The sequence below is a fragment of the Arachis ipaensis genome, chromosome B2, assembly GCF_059453495.1.
Source record: "Arachis ipaensis isolate K30076 ecotype BB chromosome B2, ASM5945349v1, whole genome shotgun sequence".
In the NCBI taxonomy this organism is placed as follows: domain Eukaryota; kingdom Viridiplantae; phylum Streptophyta; class Magnoliopsida; order Fabales; family Fabaceae; genus Arachis; species Arachis ipaensis.
This window is the reverse complement of record NC_142437.1, coordinates 11,377,089-11,398,119: the sequence shown is the minus strand read 5'-3', so window position 1 is coordinate 11,398,119 and position 21,031 is coordinate 11,377,089. Positions and strand designations below refer to the sequence as shown.

At 32.0% G+C, this 21,031-nt stretch overlaps 1 protein-coding gene and 1 long non-coding RNA gene across 2 annotated transcripts; both read right to left on the bottom strand.

The window, feature by feature from the left end:
* Positions 1-518: 518 nt before the first annotated feature.
* LOC107626889 (uncharacterized) lies at positions 519-20,761 on the bottom strand. Its single transcript, XM_088505634.1, has 8 exons — positions 20,657-20,761; positions 19,810-20,538; positions 18,861-19,676; positions 14,353-15,075; positions 12,547-13,377; positions 11,267-12,415; positions 1,281-2,352; positions 519-862 (listed from the first exon to the last, which is right to left on the bottom strand). The coding sequence occupies exons 1-7, from the start codon at positions 20,759-20,761 to the stop codon at positions 1,300-1,302; spliced, it is 5,406 nt and encodes a 1,801-aa protein (XP_088361760.1). The 3' UTR covers positions 519-862; positions 1,281-1,299.
* LOC148573031 (uncharacterized) lies at positions 3,239-11,252 on the bottom strand. The gene is made up of 5 exons (XR_015905155.1): positions 10,559-11,252; positions 10,313-10,452; positions 4,668-9,491; positions 4,422-4,561; positions 3,239-3,618 (listed from the first exon to the last, which is right to left on the bottom strand). It is a non-coding gene; the product is annotated as an uncharacterized LOC148573031 (long non-coding RNA).
* Positions 20,762-21,031: the final 270 nt, after the last annotated feature.

Here is a 21,031-nt window from a genome sequence, read left to right as displayed (position 1 = left end):
TTAAAATAAATAACTTAAATTTGATTAGTATTTTAAATTTTATAAATAAAAATAAATAATCCAACTAAAAATTATTTTATAATATGTAAAAATTAAATTTATTTTTTATGTAAAATAAATTTAATTAATTATATTAATTATAATTTAATATAACTAATTATTAAATAATTAATATAAATAATTAATTAAATAGATATATAAGTATTTAATATATTATAATTATTAATAAATTAATTATAATTTAATTATTTAATATATATATTTAATATATTTTTTATTTTTTTATTAACTTACCACATGGCATGATTTTATTGGTTGTTGCAAGTCCCTGTTTAGAGGGACTCTCAACCTTGATCCACGTAAAGAGTTTTCGTTTCCCTGTATATCAGAAGAAGAACTCTATTTCTTAGCATTGGAGTTGCTCTTAGAGATCACATTTTACACTCTCAATTTTTTTTAACAATTGAAAGGATCCATTTCCAGTTCGAAATGGCAATTGTCTATGTAGCCTATAATCCAATCAGAATGTTGTTGCCTATTATAAAGGAGGGCATCTTTTCTTACAATAATCTTTCACAATTTCGACACTGACCACACTCTTTCAATCATGTAAAATTATTACAATACACGTTCAATAACTTAAAATCCACACACACACCTTACATCTTGTATATAAATATAAGATATAATTTCATTCATAACACACACTTAGAATTATACCACATAAAAAGTAATCACACACTTCTTCCGGCATAATAATGCAGAAAAGAAAATATCCCCCTTGTTTTCTCCTGAATATTTGTTGCTGTGATGTGATGGATCACTCCACTATCCTCTTGCTGCATTCGGTGTTCCATAAAACCTTGGAAAATTCGTAAACAATTATGTTAGATATTCGCCAAAAGTTAAAATTGTTTTAAGATGGAAAGAAGCTAAACTCTTCAGGATTTGAGTTGAATGATTGCTGCCCAAACTTTGAGTAAAAAGAAATATATGTAACTGCATAAGATTAAGTTTTATGTTTTTCTAATTTGTCATAAACATGAGAATGTATCCATGCAAAATAAAAATGAAACCATAACCATTTCAATCTTTCTATTATGATTATTATTATTTTCTTTGGATTTCACAAAATTAATCTCTTCAGTTATTCTGTATGCACTTTAATTTGTTCATCAAACCCTTTATTAGGTAGGTATAAGGAAAAAGAAACGAACAGAAGTAACAAAAACACACACACATAATAATGCTTCTCTCAGTAAAAGATGAATCAAACTTACATGTTGAATTATGATTGTGCTAACTCATCAGTGCTGCTTCCTTGCTTCGATTCTCAAACTTTTGACTGACTATAGCATTTAGGTTATCCTCCGAGAAACGAACTCCATCTATGTACACCCTCCGTAAGTTTTGATGGTTGGGTAGTTCCACATCACCTTGTGAGAAAGTTTTCATGCTGCTGCATTCACTGATCCAAACTTCAACCCAATTCTTTTGGATTTTCAGAGTTGAGTTTCCCGCGAAAAAGCTTTCAAGTTTTGGCAATTGGCTAAGAGACAGCTTCTCGAGATTCGGGAACGCGAGATTTTCACGTGGCTTATCTACCTCTTCTGTTGCCACTACTATTGATTTCAATGACTCACACTTGGAAATCTCCATCTTGTTCAACAGTTTCAAGCTTTTGGCAGTTGAGAATGTGAACAAATGTTCCATTCTGTTGCATTCAGTAACCATGACGTCCTTCAGAACTGGGAAATTCAAAGTTGACTTTCCAGTGTAGAAGTTCTCAAGTTTTGGTAACTTGCTAAGAGACAATTCCTTGAGCTCTTGGAATGTGATGACATCATCATCATCATGTAATTGATAAGCCACTATTACACTTTGCAGTGCTTCACAGTTGGAAATGTATAAATGTTGCAGTTGAACAAGATATTTGGCGGTTGAAGACGTAAACAAAAGCTTCAAACTTGCACAACACTCTACTTCCAGCCATGCCAGATTAGAGGAGGCTACCCAGGTAAGAAGTTCTAATCCAGTGGATTCAAGCTTGTGTAGATTCCTGAGTTCCAATTTCTTAAGCCGTGAAAGGATCTTAGCATAGTTTTCTGTGTCAGGCAGTTTTGAAGGGAATATCTCTTTGAAAGCACTGTCGACCACCGCAAGCATCTCAATATTGGGCAGTGGCACCTTTGAAAAGAATTCAAGGGGAAATGCATCTGACTCATCAATATCATCAAAGCCCTGCAATTTAAGATATTTTATGTTTTGGTTGTCCAGATGAAGTAGTACTTTCTCAAGCATCTTCACACCTTCCATGTCCAGTGACAGTCGCTCCAAGTGAGGGGTAACATCCTAGAATTCAAAGTTAATAAGAAAGACAAGGCTACGATGAGAAGATAATTTCCTTACTCGATTTTTGAATTGTTGCAAAATGAACGCATTGATGAAATGGGTAAACCTTAATAATAAAATTAACAGAAACATTCACGAGTTTACAGAACTATGATGATTAATTAATGGGTAAATGATCAAATTCGTCATTGAAAAATTATTCGTCCTTTAAATTAGTCTCCAAAAATTTTTTTTAATTAAATTCGTCTTTTAAAAATTTTAAATTAATTCTATTAGTCATTCTGTCATTTTCTTTGTTGACGGTACCAAAATTTATTAATGTGGCACGTTAAGTGATACTACAACACACATAGGAGTCTTAATTGACTATTGTCAACATAAGTTTATGAAATTAGATCAAATTAAAACTTCATTGAGAGAATAATTTAAAACATTGAAATTCCTCAATTTAGGATTGATTTGATCTGATTTCATAAACTTATCATGTATATTAACCGCCAATCAAAACTACTAGGTGTGTGTTATGGTGTTTCAACAAATTTTGACATCGTTAGAGACGGAAATAACTAAAGGACGAAAATGACTAACTTAAAATATTTGAAAGACGAATTTGATTAAAAAAAAATTTTTACGGACTAATTTAGAGCTGACTATTTATTCATTGACACATGCATTCTCGTTGAGTATCTCGACATAATATACAACCATATTAAGTGTACATTAAAATCAGTCACTAAAATTAACTATAGTGTAAAATACATATTAAAATATAAATTACACATTAAAAATAACTCAAACTACATATATATTAATACATAAATATATAATAGCTGATTTTAGTATTAATTTTAGTATTCAAATAATATTTTTGGATAACGTATTTGACTTACACATGATAGGTATATTAAGAAATAAAATATGAATGTGGCGTTCTTATGTATGATGAATAAAGTCAAGTCTATTCAAACTAGGACTTTTGTCATGGCCCAAAACGAGCCATGACCGGCGCTCAGGAAAATAATCCCTAACAAGCCTAACCGACTCAACGATAAATTGAATAAAAAAAATAAAAAATATTTAAAATAGAAAATTACAGTTTCTAAAATGAATAATTACATATTTTTAATAAAAGATAAAATAAATAAACATGGATGGATCCTGCCTGTGACATATGGAGCATATACATCTAGGAACTCAACAAAAATAGATACTCATTGCAGATCGTGACTCTTGATTAGAAAATCTCACATAGTCAAGTATTTGTTCCTGAAAAATATTTTCAGAAAAAAGGAGTGAGTTTTGCAACTCAGTGACTAGACAATACATTTATAATCCACATGAGACCATATAAACATTATTGTCAAAGTAATTTAAATTAAAAAATAGCAGTTGATAATAATAAGTGAATCAATAAGGGAGTTCTCATACAGAAATCAAATCAAAAGTCCACACATGGGCGGCTCCACCTCTATGGGTAGCCCTTTCCTCTTGTGTGTCCTAACAGAATAACAGATCTAACGTGTGGCCTACACGTTAGGCTAGCAACACCCCTGCTAGTTGGAGTCTGAGTCAGATGCATCTAAGTTAACGTCATAACCGCCGTTAACTACGGTTTTCTAATACGAGCCTCCCAAACCAATTCAAAACATATAGTTTCAAATACAATGAATCTTCAATCTCTCAAATATATAAGGTATCAAATCAAATCAATCAGATAATATTTTTTTATCAGAAATCTTTTTAAATCATACTTTCTCAATCATAAAAAATATTTCATAATTTTAAAGTGAGTGCCAACAAATACTTTAATGTTTCAAAAGTATATATTCGAATAAAATCAATATTTTAAAATAATATAAAGCTTTATCAAACATATATATATATATATATATATATAGTCTCATGTAAATCTCTAAAGTATGGATTTCATAAAAATAATTATTCAGCTATAATAAATCAATTATTCTAATCAAATCAAAGTTCTTCAATAACAGTTTTATAAATATAATTAAAAATTCATAATAGCATAAACCAAAAGCTTAACGGTTATAAATGTAAAGCATACTCACAGCATGGTCCTAACGGACCGAAGAGACCAAACCCAGAATGTCGAATTCAAGATAAGGAGGATTGAAGTAGAATAAAACGAATGAGCGCAGAATTTGGACCGGAGTAGCGACAAAATGGAGCTGGCGATAGTCCCAGAAATCTAAAACAGGCAAAACTAAAATCGAATTAAAACAAGGACAAGACAGATTAAATGGTGGCATAATAGGACATGAAAGCTAGAGCAGAATCAAGGAAAAAGGCTGGACCGGGATAGGCAACGACGACTTGGTTTAGGTACATCCAAACGGCGACAGGAACAACGCAGCGGACGTCCCTCCTTGGCGTTTCTTGGTGGCAGAGGCGCGGCGGCCTTAGCAGCAGCAGCAGCAGCGGAGTTCTAACGGCGGCAGAACCTCCCTGCGACCACTTCTCTCTCCACGCGCATTCTGTTTCTCTCCCGGCGACAGATCTGGCGGCGCGAAACGGAGGCACGAACGGCCGCGATGGTGGCTGGGCTTGACGGCGACGACCCTTCCCATGGCGGCTCTGGGTAGATCGGCGCGTCTTCCCTCTGTTTGCAAACCTCCATAGACGGCAATGATGAAGACCTCGACGGTGACGACGGCGACGGTGACGCCTCCTCCTTGCGCGGCTCTCTCTGTCCCTCGGTTCTGGCCTTCCTCGCGATGACACCACGGCGGCGACGGTGGCAGTGACGCCCACCGGCGCCACCTCCCTTCCTTCCTCTTCTCTTCCCTCTCTGGTTCTTCCCCTCTTCTCTTTTCCCTTTCTGTTCTTTTGTTCTGCTGTTGGAAGGGGTAAGGGTGGCTAGGGTTTTGGTGAGTGTGTGAGGGAGTGTTATGTCAAAGTTAGGGTTAGAATTTTGGTTTGGAAAAAAAAAAAGAGAAGGGTATTATAGGGATTTTACATTCTACCCTCCTTAAAAAAAAATTTTCGCCCTCGAAAATTGATCGAAAGTTGATATAATCTGTAAGACCTTATTTGGTTTTAGCATTTTACCAAATATGTGAAAGAAGTATGAAGAGATGCAAAAGTTACAAGATAGGTTTTTGTTAAAAATATGCGGTTGACATTCACCGACTCACATTTTCTTGACAGCTCAGATGTACATAGCACTCTTCACTTCGTTCGTCAATCTCCTCAAAATACCTTCCTACTTCATACTCTCCTTGGTTCTATAGTATATATCTATAGAAGCAACCGGTCTTACGTCATGTCTTAGAATTACAACTTTTCAAACTTCAGCATCAATAAGCTGTGTCCTAATGAATTAACGTATCGTTTGCTATCTGGGAATCGCACGTGACACCGAAACAAGCATGGGTTTACTCAAAAGGATTCGAAACCTAGAAAGAGAAGAGCAAACATCACAGATGGTGTTCGCACGAACGTGGAAGGATGTTTAAGATTGCAATTAAACAATGATGTACAGAAATAATGAAATGTCCCAAAAAGAGAGTCAATTGAATCTTAACAAGAAAATCTGAATCAAAAAAATTTTGATAGAAACAATAAAAGAAAAGATAGTGCATTAGGTCAAAACAAGTTTAAGTTGGATCAAAGAACTACAAAGTTCACTAAAAGAAGGTAACCAAAGTCAATGGCAGTGTTTTTTTTTTCTTTTTTTTTTTTTCAAAAAGATTTTAAGTAGATGATTAAGGACACGATAAGGCAAGAAAAGAATCAAATCAATAACTTTTCCAAAGAAGATCTGGAACAAGAATTCGAGGAGAATATTAGAAGATATGATGTATCATAGTAAAGCAAGTTCAGATTACATCAAGGAGTTACATAGTTCACGTAAAGGAATGCAACGTCAACACCTATGTTGTCGAGAATCTATGGGATAGCCAAAAGCACGACGATAAGATCGAGATATGCATAAGATGTAGGACGTGAAACAAAATAATCAAATTTCCAATTTCAACAAGGATTAAAACAAGGAACTCTTGATATGAAATATAGCGGAGTGAACGATAAATAAAATCATGCGGCACGATTATAGCGCATACTTCAACACAAACCATCCCAAGAAGACCACCTAACGTTCCCAAACTTAACGATTACCATTACTTAAATAAAAGAAACGAAAGAGTTTAAAAGAACTATTTCTCGCAAGTTATAATTTCTAGCTCTCCGTATGCACCATGCTAAACAGTCATACCACAAGATGTGACGACGCTAGATAGAATATAGATTTTTTTTTTCTTTCAATAAAACTAGAAAGCGAACAAAACAAAACAAAGTCCAGCAGAACAATATCATCATAGCATAAGAGGCTTTAGGGCATAAGTAATTGTTGAAATCACCGAAAAAGCTTCACCATATTCCTTATTCTATAACCATTCCTCATCAGCATCATCATCAAGACTCTAAAAAGGCCAAAAATAATGAAAGTATTGCAAATAATTGAGAGAGTAAATTAGGAAAAGAACATAGATGTTGCATCCAAAATTAGAAGCTAGCATATATAAAAAATGGTATCACTTAAAAATTTTTATTTCTAAACATCAACAACCATAACAAAACGAAATATTCAAACACAATCAATCAAAGCATACAGATAAAGGAAAGATTCAAAACAACCAAATGCAATGTATGATAAAATTCAAAATAAATGAACCAATTAAAAAAGGAAACTCATGAAAAGAAAGAAAAAAAATGATAAATTTACATCTTCAAGATCAAACTGTGATCAATCCATACCCATTATTTCCTAGGTTAACAAGCTATGATGGAACAACTCAAGATCAAACCCAAAAACTCAAAAAGAACTCACAGTACAAAAATTTATTCATCAATTTATTAAGAGTATAGACATCCCCAATTTTCATACATTGCAAACAAAAAAATTTTTCAATCTTCATCGCCCACAATTTCAGTGCAAGGTGTCAAATACAGATGGGCTGGCAATTTAAAATATTTTCGACATAATTCTATTATCAATGAAAGAAAACTTATGTAACATATAGAAGTTTATGACTCAATATAGTATTTATTGTACAAGCACATGATTCTCAAGTGAGCATTACCATACTAATCATATGAATTTAAAAGGAAAAATTCTTCCTTGATATCTTAAAAGCAAAATATCTAAAGGAAATAGCATCACCCAATCGAGAGCCATCACTATATCATAAAGCCAATGACGTATAAGTTGAGCAATTAGAATTTAGTTCTTTCACTCTTTGTTCATGGAAGAATAATAACAAAAATAACTAAATAAATAATCGCATAAGTATGAAAGTCAAATTTAAACCATAAACACTTTATGAATAAGATAAGATATGAAAACCTCCTAGCTCACTATTAACTTATTTTAGCAATTTTCAACCAAGATTCATCAAGTTACAACCGCATCGATCACCAATTCAACAACACTTACATATTATTAAACTACTTTACAGCAGCAACCAATAACCTCATGCATCCCTCAAAAGCAATCAATTCAGATTACTTATTTGTTAATAATCACTAATCAAGCAACATATATCAGCAAAGAACTATCTAAATTAGTAACTAACTCTCACATGCAAGCTACAATTTAACATATATTCAAGATAATCATCATATGCTTTATAATCATTAGAATATAACAAGGAAAAAACTTGTATATAAACTTTGTTCAGCTTTGAGGATTTAGATATCTAGTCTTTTTCGTTGAAAATCAATAAAAATTCTTTTCAATATGCAAGATCTATAATCCCAATCTCACAAGGCACTATAAATCAAGAAAATTAATCTCTCTAAACCTTTGAGAATAAAAACTAGTTAAGAGCAGAAAAATTCTCAAAAAAACTAAGATGGAGAGAATTCTCAAGTTTTAGATCTTAGTCAAGAGCAAAATTCATTATCTAATCACCAACAAAAAGCAAGCGTTCATAATCTAGATATCACCTGAACAATCAGAAAAATAGTTCCATAACAGAAAAACCATATTTGACAACATAGTACCATAATAGAACCAAATCAGCAAATTAAAAAAAAACTCAACCAAACTTCTAGATTGAAAAACATTTCAATCCAGCCAATTAATCACCTAAATAATTCACTACACCTAAGTAGAGAAAATCATTAATCTAACAAACAACAATAACACTTCATTCATATGTTTATCGCATAATTCTTCTCCTTGAGCAACTGAATAACAATTTTTAAAATTATTGATTTGAAAGAAGGGATCACAAGCACCTCAAAATTTAGTCATAACTTCAAAGATTATCAACATAAAAATAAAAATTCAGATATCGCTTATCAAGTCCAAAACAAAGCATCTCGTTTAGTAACTCAATTAATTCATGCAATCCAAGATTTCAAATACAGCTCTATAAAGGAATTAGATAGTAATTCACAGCAAACACCAATCGGATCTTCTAAGTATTTCATGAAATATTGACATCAGGAATCATAGAGAACAACACAGACGAAAAAGATTAAAGCATGCATTCACAAAAATGGAAAAGATTAGAACTAGCTACAAGGCAGGAATCGCGAACCGGAACCAAAACTGAAACTATTGCAAGAACACGTTCGAGAAAATCTAGCAAAGGATAGGGCAAGATTGGGTACAAAAGGACAAGAGTAGAAAGAAGAGGCAGAGGACAGATGATCACAATAATCAGAAGACAACAATGACAGAGGACAAAGAGGACATTCCTATAGGCCTTTGATAGTGCCACAATTTGTACAAATAGGCGCGCTTCTATTTATATAATTGTGATCCTACCATAGGACACTTGCTCCATATTACACAGATTAAACCTAAGCTCTGATACCACTTTGTCATGGCCCAAAACGAGCCATGACCGGCGCTCAGGAAAATAATCCCTAGCAAGCCTAACCGACTCAACGATAAATTGAATAAAAAAAATAAAAAATATTTAAAATAGAAAATTACAGTTTCTAAAATGAATAATTACATATTTTTAATAAAAGATAAAATAAATAAACATGGATGGATCCTGCCTGTGATATATGGAGCATATACATCTAGGAACTCAACAAAAATAGATACTCATTGCAGATCGTGACTCTTGATTAGAAAATCTCACATAGTCAAGTATTTGTTCCTGAAAAATATTTTCAGAAAAAAGGAGTGAGTTTTGCAACTCAGTGACTAGACAATACATTTATAATCCACATGAGACCATATAAACATTATTGTCAAAGTAATTTAAATTAAAAAATAGCAGTTGATAATAATAAGTGAATCAATAAGGGAGTTCTCATACAGAAATCAAATCAAAAGTCCACACATGGGCGGCTCCACCTCTATGGGTAGCCCTTTCCTCTTGTGTGTCCTAACAGAATAACAGATCTAACGTGTGGCCTACACGTTAGGCTAGCAACACCCCTGCTAGCTGGAGTCTGAGTCAGATGCATCTAAGTTAACGTCATAACCGCCGTTAACTACGGTTTTCTAATACGAGCCTCCCAAACCAATTCAAAACATATAGTTTCAAATACAATGAATCTTCAATCTCTCAAATATATAAGGTATCGAATCAAATCAATCAGATAATATTTTTTTATCAGAAATCTTTTTAAATCATACTTTCTCAATCATAAAAAATATTTCATAATTTTAAAGTGAGTGCCAACAAATACTTTAATGTTTCAAAAGTATATATTCGAATAAAATCAATATTTTAAAATAATATAAAGCTTTATCAAACATATATATATATATATATATATATATATATATATATATATATAGTCTCATGTAAATCTCTAAAGTATGGATTTCATAAAAATAATTATTCAGCTATAATAAATCAATTATTCTAATCAAATCAAAGTTCTTCAATAACAGTTTTATAAATATAATTAAAAATTCATAATAGCATAAACCAAAAGCTTAACGGTTATAAATGTAAAGCATACTCACAGCATGGTCCTAACGGACCGAAGAGACCAAACCCAGAATGTCGAATTCAAGATAAGGAGGATTGAAGTAGAATAAAACGAATGAGCGCAGAATTTGGACCGGAGTAGCGACAAAATGGAGCTGGCGATAGTCCCAGAAATCTAAAACAGGCAAAACTAAAATCGAATTAAAACAAGGACAAGACAGATTAAATGGTGGCATAATAGGACATGAAAGCTAGAGCAGAATCAAGGAAAAAGGCTGGACCGGGATAGGCAACGACGACTTGGTTTAGGTACATCCAAACGGCGACAGGAACAACGCAGCGGACGTCCCTCCTTGGCGTTTCTTGGTGGCAGAGGCGCGGCGGCCTTAGCAGCAGCAGCAGCAGCGGAGTTCTAACGGCGGCAGAACCTCCCTGCGACCACTTCTCTCTCCACGCGCATTCTGTTTCTCTCCCGGCGACAGATCTGGCGGCGCGAAACGGAGGCACGAACGGCCGCGATGGTGGCTGGGCTTGACGGCGACGACCCTTCCCATGGCGGCTCTGGGTAGATCGGCGCGTCTTCCCTCTGTTTGCAAACCTCCATAGACGGCAATGATGAAGACCTCGACGGTGACGACGGCGACGGTGACGCCTCCTCCTTGCGCGGCTCTCTCTGTCCCTCGGTTCTGGCCTTCCTCGCGATGACACCACGGCGGCGACGGTGGCAGTGACGCCCACCGGCGCCACCTCCCTTCCTTCCTCTTCTCTTCCCTCTCTTTCTGTTCTTTTGTTCTGCTGTTGGAAGGGGTAAGGGTGGCTAGGGTTTTGGTGAGTGTGTGAGGGAGTGTTATGTCAAAGTTAGGGTTAGAATTTTGGTTTGGAGAAAAAAAAAAGAGAAGGGTATTATAGGGATTTTACAACTTTCACATTAACAAAACTATAAGAGGTTATGAATATTATTAATGCAAGAGCTTTCTTACCTTTCCAGCTGAAGCAATACTATCTGGTGCAAATTTCTTCAGCAATTTACAATGATAAACATCCAGTTCTCTTAGCTCGGGCCAATTTAGAATTTGCATTCCAGCATAAATGTGTGTAAGATCTGGCAAATCCTGCAGCGTCAACGATGTTAACGTAGGGAACATACTAAGCTCTTTGTTTGTTTCTTCAGTGGCTGCTTCATTGTTTGCAACAATTTCAACTAACTCCTCACAGTTCCTCACATCTAATTTTTGTATGCTACCCATGGAAACTGATATTGGGAGCAAATTCTTTATGCTTTTACAATCAATAACAACCACTTCCTCCAGACATGGAAGGCTGACACTTCCTTTAGGATCCTTGTTCCAAACTTTCCTCAGAGCTGGCAGATGCTCCAAAGTCAATTTCTTCAAAGGAATAACAGTAATCATGTTTGCATTTTCATCATTTTTTGGTGCATCTTCCACATCAAATATTGTTTCAAAGGAACCACATTTCCCAACCACCAACTCTTCCAATTTATGAAGGCAAGGTAACAAATGCCATGGCAGTAATGCATTTGATGATGAAAATTCACGTTCTTGCCTTCCATGATAAAGGAAGTTCAGATTTGGCAAATTCCAGAGAGTTAGACTGGATAGATTGGGGAACATGTTCATGCTGACCTGTTTGTTTACACCTAATTCATCTCCTGTGACAATTTCAACTAACTCCGCACAATTCTTCACTTCTAACCTTTCTATGTCACCCTTGGCAACTGACTCTGGGAGCAAGAATCTTATGCTTTTACATTCATCAACAATAATCTTCATTATGTCTGGATGACTGAGCTTTCCTTCAGGATCTTTGTTCCAAACATGCCTCAGGGTTGGAAGTTTCTCTAAAGTCATTGTAAACAAAGGAATAACAATCATGTTTGGTGTATCTTTTACTTCAAAAATTGTCTCAACAGAATTGCATTCCCGCACCTTCAATGTATTTAATCCCCCCAGTAACGGAAATAAATGAGATGGTATTGCAGTTGTTAAGAATTCACAGCCTTCCACTTCCAAGAGTTTCAAATAATCGAAACTAGAGTATGAGACCTCTGGGAAATGCATTTTACCAAGCCATAAATCTTTCAACTCCGGGTGATTCCGGAGAATAAGATGATATTCCTGAGTTTCGTTATATTCAGAAAAAGACAATACTATTATAAGATGATAAAAGTATTATTGGCTACACAAATTTGGAAGCAACATTGAAGCCAGAATAACATTTTGATGGAGATAAATTCAAAAGTGTTTACCTGTTGTAGAGACTTCCACGCAACAGCGACGTTTAGATCATCGCAGAAGAGCAAATCATCATTTGATGAGGTGTAAGAAACTTGAATTGGTCTAGAAGGTTCCACATGTATTGCTGTTTGAGAGAAAATTTTCATCCTGGGACACTGCTCAATTTCCACAGAAATCAAAGAGGGTAACTTCAACATGCCATTCTCTGAATAAAAGCATTCCAGCCTTTCCAAAGATAAAAGACTTATCCTCTCTAGCCGCTTGAATTCAACTGCAGAAACTGTAGCTGTTTCATCACTTTGCTGTTCTTTTCCCACTATTTCTTTCAATGAATCACAGTACAAAACTTTCAGCTCCTGAAGCTGTATCAGCATTTTTGCTGAGGAGGATGTGAATAAACACTGCAATCCATGACACCCCTCTATATGCAATTCCTTCAGATTGGAGCAAGATTGTCCTAACGTTGTCAATTTTGGACATTCATAAACCTGTAATAGCCGCAGCTTTAACAAGTACTCTAGACCACTAATGGAGTTCAGCTCAGATAGTGACCACAACTTCAATTCTTTCAAGTCAAGTATCCTCTTAGCCGCTTCGGGAATATTAATGGTTTTGCAATGGTTGCCATATATTTCAATGATCTCTAAATTGGGTGTCTTGTCTAGTATCTCTAATGGTGTAGTAGAGTTCTCTCTGACATCATTGTTCTTCTCTTCATCAAAGTCAACAAGGTTAAGTTCGTTTAAACACGGAAGGCCTTGATTCATAGATTGTCCAAGCCATGAACTTAATTCCAAAGTGTGATTTTTATTGAGCATTAACTTCTCCACCTTGAAAATAGCCTATTAAAGGAAGCACAAATATGAAAGAAAGGGTCAGGGGTGTGAGGGACAAAAATAACAGAAAAAGAGAGCGAAAAAGAAGTACAAATATAATGTGCATACTATAGTGTGAGATAAAACTTCAATATATTTTAATTATATTCTTGATTTAAGTGAACATTTAAAATAAATAATTAACTAAAATAATAATGATATATACACATAATTTATACTGTAAATATGTGTTAAGAATACAAAAATAAAACGATTTTTTTTATAATTAAAAAAAAAACAAGAATAGAATTTTAAAGTTTTCAATAACATCAAAGGTCTTACTAATAACTAACAAGTTATGTTGTTAAGGAAAAAACTAAGCACTTATAATAACATAGCAAAACTCTTAACATTAAATACAAATAAGCTCATAACTTTTTTATAAATTATTAATATTTTGTCTTCTTAACAAAGTCTCCTTACAAAATCCAAATTATTATGCAACTCTCTATCTTCACCTAATTAAGAATTATTTAAAAATATAATTTTTAAATTACTTTTGATTCAAAATTTTCTAATAATTATTTATTAAGACAGAAAGAAAAAAGATAAAGTATATTTTTTGTCTTTAAAATTGGCTAAAATTTTCAAAAATACCCCTAAGTTTTATTTTGTTTCAATTTTGTCCTAGAAGTTTCGATTTGCATCAAATTTATACCTAACGACTATTTTTTAAAAAAAATCATGACCAATTCAAGAATAACTACACAAGAACAACATTTAATATAAGCAAATCAAATATATTTATCATGCATTATTGTTAAATTAGTCCTATTTTTTTTTTAAATTTAGTTGCCAAGGATATATTTGATGCAAATCGAAAATTTTTAGAACAAAATTAAAACAAAATAAAACTTAAGAATATTTTTAAATTTTTTAACAAACTTCAAAGACAAAAATATACTTTACCCGAAAATAATAGGTAAAAAGAATATTTATTACATCTTTATTGGTGAAGAGGGGTTGTCTCCTGCTGGGATTTTCAAGAAGTTGTTGTTGATGAGAGTGAAGCAGTTCCAACTCGTCACTACATCCAAACACCTGTAACTCATTTAAATCGGGGCACTCCAAAGTGAAATTTCCCGAGTAAAAGTAACTGAATCGGGGCAAAAGACACAGTGCTAGCGTGGTTAAATTCGGAAACTCAAAATTTTCTGTTCTTTCCATTGCTTCCTCTTCCTTTCTAACTATTTCAAGCAACCCTTCACATTGTGCTACAGCGAGTTCCTCGAGCTTTTTAAGATTTCTGGCCAAGGATAATGGAAACACAGCTTTCAATTCGCCACAACCTAAGATTGTCACCTGCTGCAGATTTTGAAAGCCCAGAATCCCCTGTTTTTCATGTTGCCACACATGCGTCACATTTTGTAGCCCAGTTAAAGTCAGCTTCTTCAGCTGGAATGATGTTTCCTTGATCTTAGTGTTGTCCATTTCAAATATGGTTTGTATAGTGGAGCACTGATCCACTTCCAATTCTTCTAAGATCTTCAAAGAAAGAAGAACATTGGATGGGATTGCATATGATTTGAAGTCACAACGCTGCAGCTTTAAAGTTTTCAAATTGTCAAACAAGTCTTCTTGTAGGCTTTTGTTACTTTCCCAGAATGGTTCCAGATAATCAAGATGTTCAATCACACTTAATTCCTCCATGCATTCGAAAAAATCCTGGGAACATATGATAAGTTTATGATTAGTTCAGTAATATGATATTTATACAATTATACTATACTGCAAAATTGAATGCGTAGACTGTAAAACGAATTATGACTCTGGACTTTAGTGAAATAGAGAACTAAAAAAACTTTAAAAAGGAGATATGGGATTGAAGAAAAATATATGAATTTAATTGCCATTCATTTTTAAGGTAAAAATATCTTAGTTGGAGATTCAATAATTATATATATCTATTCTTATTATATAAACTACCCGCGCGATGCGCAGAATGGTAAATTAATGATAGTATAAAATATATTTTAATAAGTATTATATTGTTTAAAAATTAATTAAAATATATACAAATTAATATTAAATTTGATGTATTTTTTGTATTGAAGTTGTGCAAAACTACATCTTCATTTGTTTTTTTTTGCATTGTTTTAATTGATGGACTTAGTCTTCTTGTATGGTGTTTGTTCTCTTTTTTTATTTTCGATTGTTGTTAGACTTGTTTTTTTTCCATATGTTATTGTGAAGACATGTTCTTTCTAAACTGTTAATTTGTATACATTTTCTATTATCTTTTTCATTCCATCTTTGTATGTATGTTCTTCGTTTGAACATGTGCCTTAGATTTATTTACTTTTCTTTCTCCTTAATCTCTTAAAGTTTGTTCCTATAATAAAAAAATATATAAATGAGCAATATAAATAATGTTTTAAATAAATACAATTTTTGTAGTATTACCTGTCAAATTTGTTGTAATAGGATTTGAGTTTAGTATTTTTTGTTGGGACAAATATAATAGTATATTGTTGAGAGCCTTTTTTTCTTCTATCAGGCTATGCCTTGGGTGATACAAACTCAAATAGTATTGGAAAATGATTAAAATTGATTCTTTAATTTAAATAACATATTAAAATAAGTATAGTTAAAAAGATCTTAAAATATAATTATATATAAAGTATTACAAAAATTTTAAAAAATTATAAATAGTATAAGTAATAAGAGTTTTTTTTTTGTAAATTTGTTTTAAAAATATAATAAATATTTTTATTATGTAATCATCTAATAAAATCATTTCTAAGTAGATAAGTTCCTCTTTATTCGTTAGTGTAAATATTTTTCATAGGTGAAATTGTGAAATGAAGTAATAGTGTTAAAAGTCTTATGTATGATATATAAGTAGATTAAATAGGATGAAATTTAAATATTTTGTAACTTAAAATTTATTATGATAATATTATTATTATGATACTCTTAATGTAGATATTTATTACATTTAATTAATGCTTTATATTTCTATTGAATAATAATATGTAATAAATTAATTAATTAATTATGCATGGGAGTTATGGTTTTAATTTTTTTAATATTTTATTAAAAATTGATTGATTGATTAATTTCTAAAGTTTTGCCAAGTAATCAAAATTGATGACATGACATCATTAGAAGAAGAAATATGGCTTAAATCTAATGTACAAAGAGTTGGTATATTAGATTTAAGCCATGATTAAGCCAACTCTTTGTACATTAAGCCAACTCATTTGTACATTATCATATGATAAACATGACATCATTAAGCCAATTCTTTGTACATTAGATTTAAGCCATATTTCTTCTTCTAATAATGTCATGTCATCAACTTTGATTATTTGGTAAAACTTTAAAATTTAATCAATCAATTAATTTTTAATAAAATATTAAAAAAATTAAAACCATAACTCTCATGCATAATTAATTAATTAATTACATATTATTATTCAATAGAAATATAAAGCATTAGTCAAATGTAATAAACATCTACATTAAAAGTATTATCTCAAATCTTATCATTATTGGACACAATTGTCTCAAATCTAATTACACTCCAAGTCACTAATAAGGCAATAACACTAAAGCATTATCTCAATCGAAGAATTTATGCAGCCTCACACTTGTATTAGAAGTCAAAGTAAATTATTTTAACTTTAAAAAAGACTCTCAACAATGCACTGTTACTGAGATATTTATCCCAACAAAAAATACTGAAACCCAACTCCTTTTACAACAAATCTAACAAGTAATACTACAAAATTTTTATTTATTCAAAACATCATTTATATTGCTCATCATTTATATTCTTTATTGATTATAAGAACCAACTTCACCAACACTAATATCATCAGATCTAGATGACATACCAATCAAGAGATTAAAGAGAAAAAATAGTAAACGAATCGAAGGCACATCTTCATATGAAGAACATACATACAAAGATGGAACAAAAAAGACAATAAAAAATGTATACAAGTTTCTAGTTTAAAAAGAAAATGTCTTCACAAGAACATATAAAAAAAAGAAACAAGTCTAATAACAATCGAAAATAAAAAAAAAGGAGAACAAACACCATATAAGAAGACTAAGTCCATCAATTAAAACAAATACAAAAATAAAAACAACAAATAAAGATGTAATTTTGTACAACTTCAATATAAAAAAAATTTATATTATAAAATATTTTAAATAAAAAATACATCAAATTTAATATTAATTTATATATATTTTAATTAATTTATAAACAATATAATACTTATAAAAATATATTTTATACTATCTATAATTTACCACTCCGCATATTGCGTGGATCTCAATCTAATATATATATATATATATATATATATAAAGCTTGTTTTACACTGTTCAAGTAGAAATTTATAACAACACACTTTTTTTTTCTCCTCTTTTTTCCTTTTTCATTTGTTTTTTCTTTTGGTGAATTTTATGATACCTCTAATTTGGTGTTTAATTTTTATTTAATTTATTTTTATGATAAATTTTAAATATTTAATAATTATTTAATTTTATACTTTTTAAATTTAAATATTAATTTTTAATTTTTCTAATAAATTAGACAGGTGCTATAACAATCACCTCCTCTTTTTTTTTCCTGCAAGTCTTCTCCTATTTATGCATATTCTTTCCTTCTTCTTTCTCCATATATTAATAAATATTTAAATGTACCCTAATATTTATGTCTATTATGTTTTTCACTCTTTTTTAAATTTTAAAAATTATTTTATCAAATATAATTATTCTTGTTTATACTTATTAAAAAGAATTTTAATTTAATTTATACTATGTTAATTATTAACTACTCCTATCAACTAATTCTGGTTAAGCATAACAACTTTCTAACTATCGTAAATTAACTGCTAGAAACTAACTTCTACTCACTATCATACATTCAGCAACGTGATGAGTACACTATACCACCTAATATACTAAGTAACCATAATATATCAAGCAATAATTTTCACCCATATTTACAAGAATTAAATATATAATTTGCACATATATTTACTAGAGTTTGCATACATGAATTAATACGTATCTACATTTTTTAGAATTTGTATACATAAATTAGTAAAATATATTTGTTGAAGACAATTTAATGTTTATACTGATTAGATGATGGCCAAAATTACTAAAAACTGCTAAACCCAAGAGTTTCTTTTTTTCTAATAATCAACTCTCTAAACCTTAGGACATATATATAATTACGTAGACTATCTCATTTGTGTTATTTTCCATCCCATGAATAAGTAGGGAAAAAAAGAAAAATGAAACACATCAAATTTACAATACTTCCATTTTATGTTGAACTTTTTCTATTATTTTGTACCGGAAATTCAAACATAATCTTAATTAAGTAATAGTTTGTTAATTTTAATCTTTAAAGTAAATGAGGAGAAGAGAAAACTATCAAAAGAATGATGAAGAAATTGAAATAGTTTATCCATATATAGATGTACGTTGTGTTTGAATATATATTGTATCGTATCTTGTAAATTCTCCTTCCAATACCATCTCATCTTCTCTTTGTCATCATCAAGATACACCTTTTGCAGAATCGGTGTGTTACTGACTCCTTGAGAGAAATTTTCTAACTTGGGGCAGACATTCATCACGAATTTCTCCAATATCGGAAAATGGAAGGAACAACTCTTGAAACTACAAAAACTTTGTAGGCTGTCTAATGCCACAAGCTCAAGAGTTGTCAGTTGTTCAAAAATGAGGTCAACCTCACCTAAATTTTCTCTGTCACATGACACAATTTCCACTAAAGATTGGCAGTTGATTATCTTCATGGTGTTAAGTTGACCCAATCTTCTTGCCGTGGATGGTGATATTAAATATTTTAGTCCTTTGCAGCCAACTACTTCCAGCTTTGTCAAGTGAGAGAGGCATACAGAGGAAGGTGCTAGAGTCTCCAAACGTGGACAATCCTTTAAAGTCAATGACTCAATCATCTGAAGAATCGCGTCTCGTTCAAAGCCGATTCCCTCAAGATATGGTAAATCCATTAAATTCAAGCCTTTCAGCTTTGGAACAACCCCCAATCTTTCAATATTAGGAGGCCTTTCAAGAGGAACCAATTTTTGAAAATAACATCTATTCAACCAAAGGCTCATCAAGTTTGGATTGCTATGAAGGAAAGCATATAGGACATCAGTACTATCCAATTGAGAAAAATGAAGCTCTTCTAATTTGTCCATTCGGGAGTCATAGTTACTTAACAACTTTGCATGCTGTGACCCAATTTGCAAGGACTTCAACTCATTGAGCGCCTATAAAGATAAATAACCAAAAGAAGAATTAAGGTAGAGTTTTAGTTATTTATATATCTTAGCTATAAATTTTATGTGCTCAAATTTTCTATGGAGTAAAAATAATAATCAAATGTTTGAAGGCATTATCTACCTCTTCAAAAAAATACATAGGCTTTCTTTGTGCATCTGTGGTGTCTCTTTTGAAATGTGGTTCCAACTTGTCACAAATTTCAATAGACAAGTCATTCAATGCTGGCAACTTTAATTCATAGTCTCTTCGGCAGAATCTCTTAAATTTTGGTAGTCTCAGAAATTTGACTGTTGCCAGTTTGGTGAACTCAATAGTATTACTTGGGTTATTGGCATCTTCTTCCTCAGCTACAATTTCCCTCAATTGAGAACAATCTGACACCACAAGGTATTCAAGATTATCTTCAATAGTCTTGGCTACATGAAAAGAAAATATGTTTTCCAACCTGCCACATTCTTGAACCCATATCTTTTGTAGATTCTTCAAGTTAAAGTTCCCTTCCGGCCGATCTTTCTTCCAGTTAAACAAATGCTCCAATTTTGGGAGTGTTTGTAAATGAACATCTTGTAGTTTGATTGTTGCATACCTACTAGTACCAGCAAGCTTATTTTTCCCATCCAGGTTAAATATAGCTTTTATTGACTTGCAATTAGTAACTCTTAAGCTGCTTAAATGTTCAAATATTCCCACCATGTCATGAGTAAAAACATGATTCAATTTACCACACTCATTAATAACTGCTGTCTCCAACTTGACAAAGGAATCTACAGGGAATTCAAAGTCACATATCTCACTCAAACTCTTCATGTTACTCACTTTGATATTCTTCAAATTTGGAAAGATTGTTTCCTGTTTTAGTTCACAACAGCAAGGAACAGAAATTAAGCCAATGGCCATATAAGCAACTAAGTACTAAGATTGTGATCTGGGTTAAAATTAACAACAATAAATATAAACTTATACATACCTTCTTTTTAACATCAGTACTGCCTTTATCTTTTGAAAATATGAGTTTCATTTTGTCACATTCCGTGATAGAAAGGCTTTGTAGTTTCACCATATTTCTAGCCATAGATAATGATAATAAAAATTCCAAATTCCCACAACCCTTCACTTCCAAGTGTACCAATTCTGCAAAAGGTGGCTTTTGGCCGATCCATAGTTGGTGGATTTGGATGGAGGACAACTCAATTTTCTCCAATTTGGAAAATTTAACCTATGAAGCAACACAAAAAATTAGTAATTTCGATCCAGGAATCAAAGATATATTCTGAAACAAACATGCAGACTAAAATCAGCCATCGTGTATTTGTCTATAAATACATGTATAGTTTAACTCATT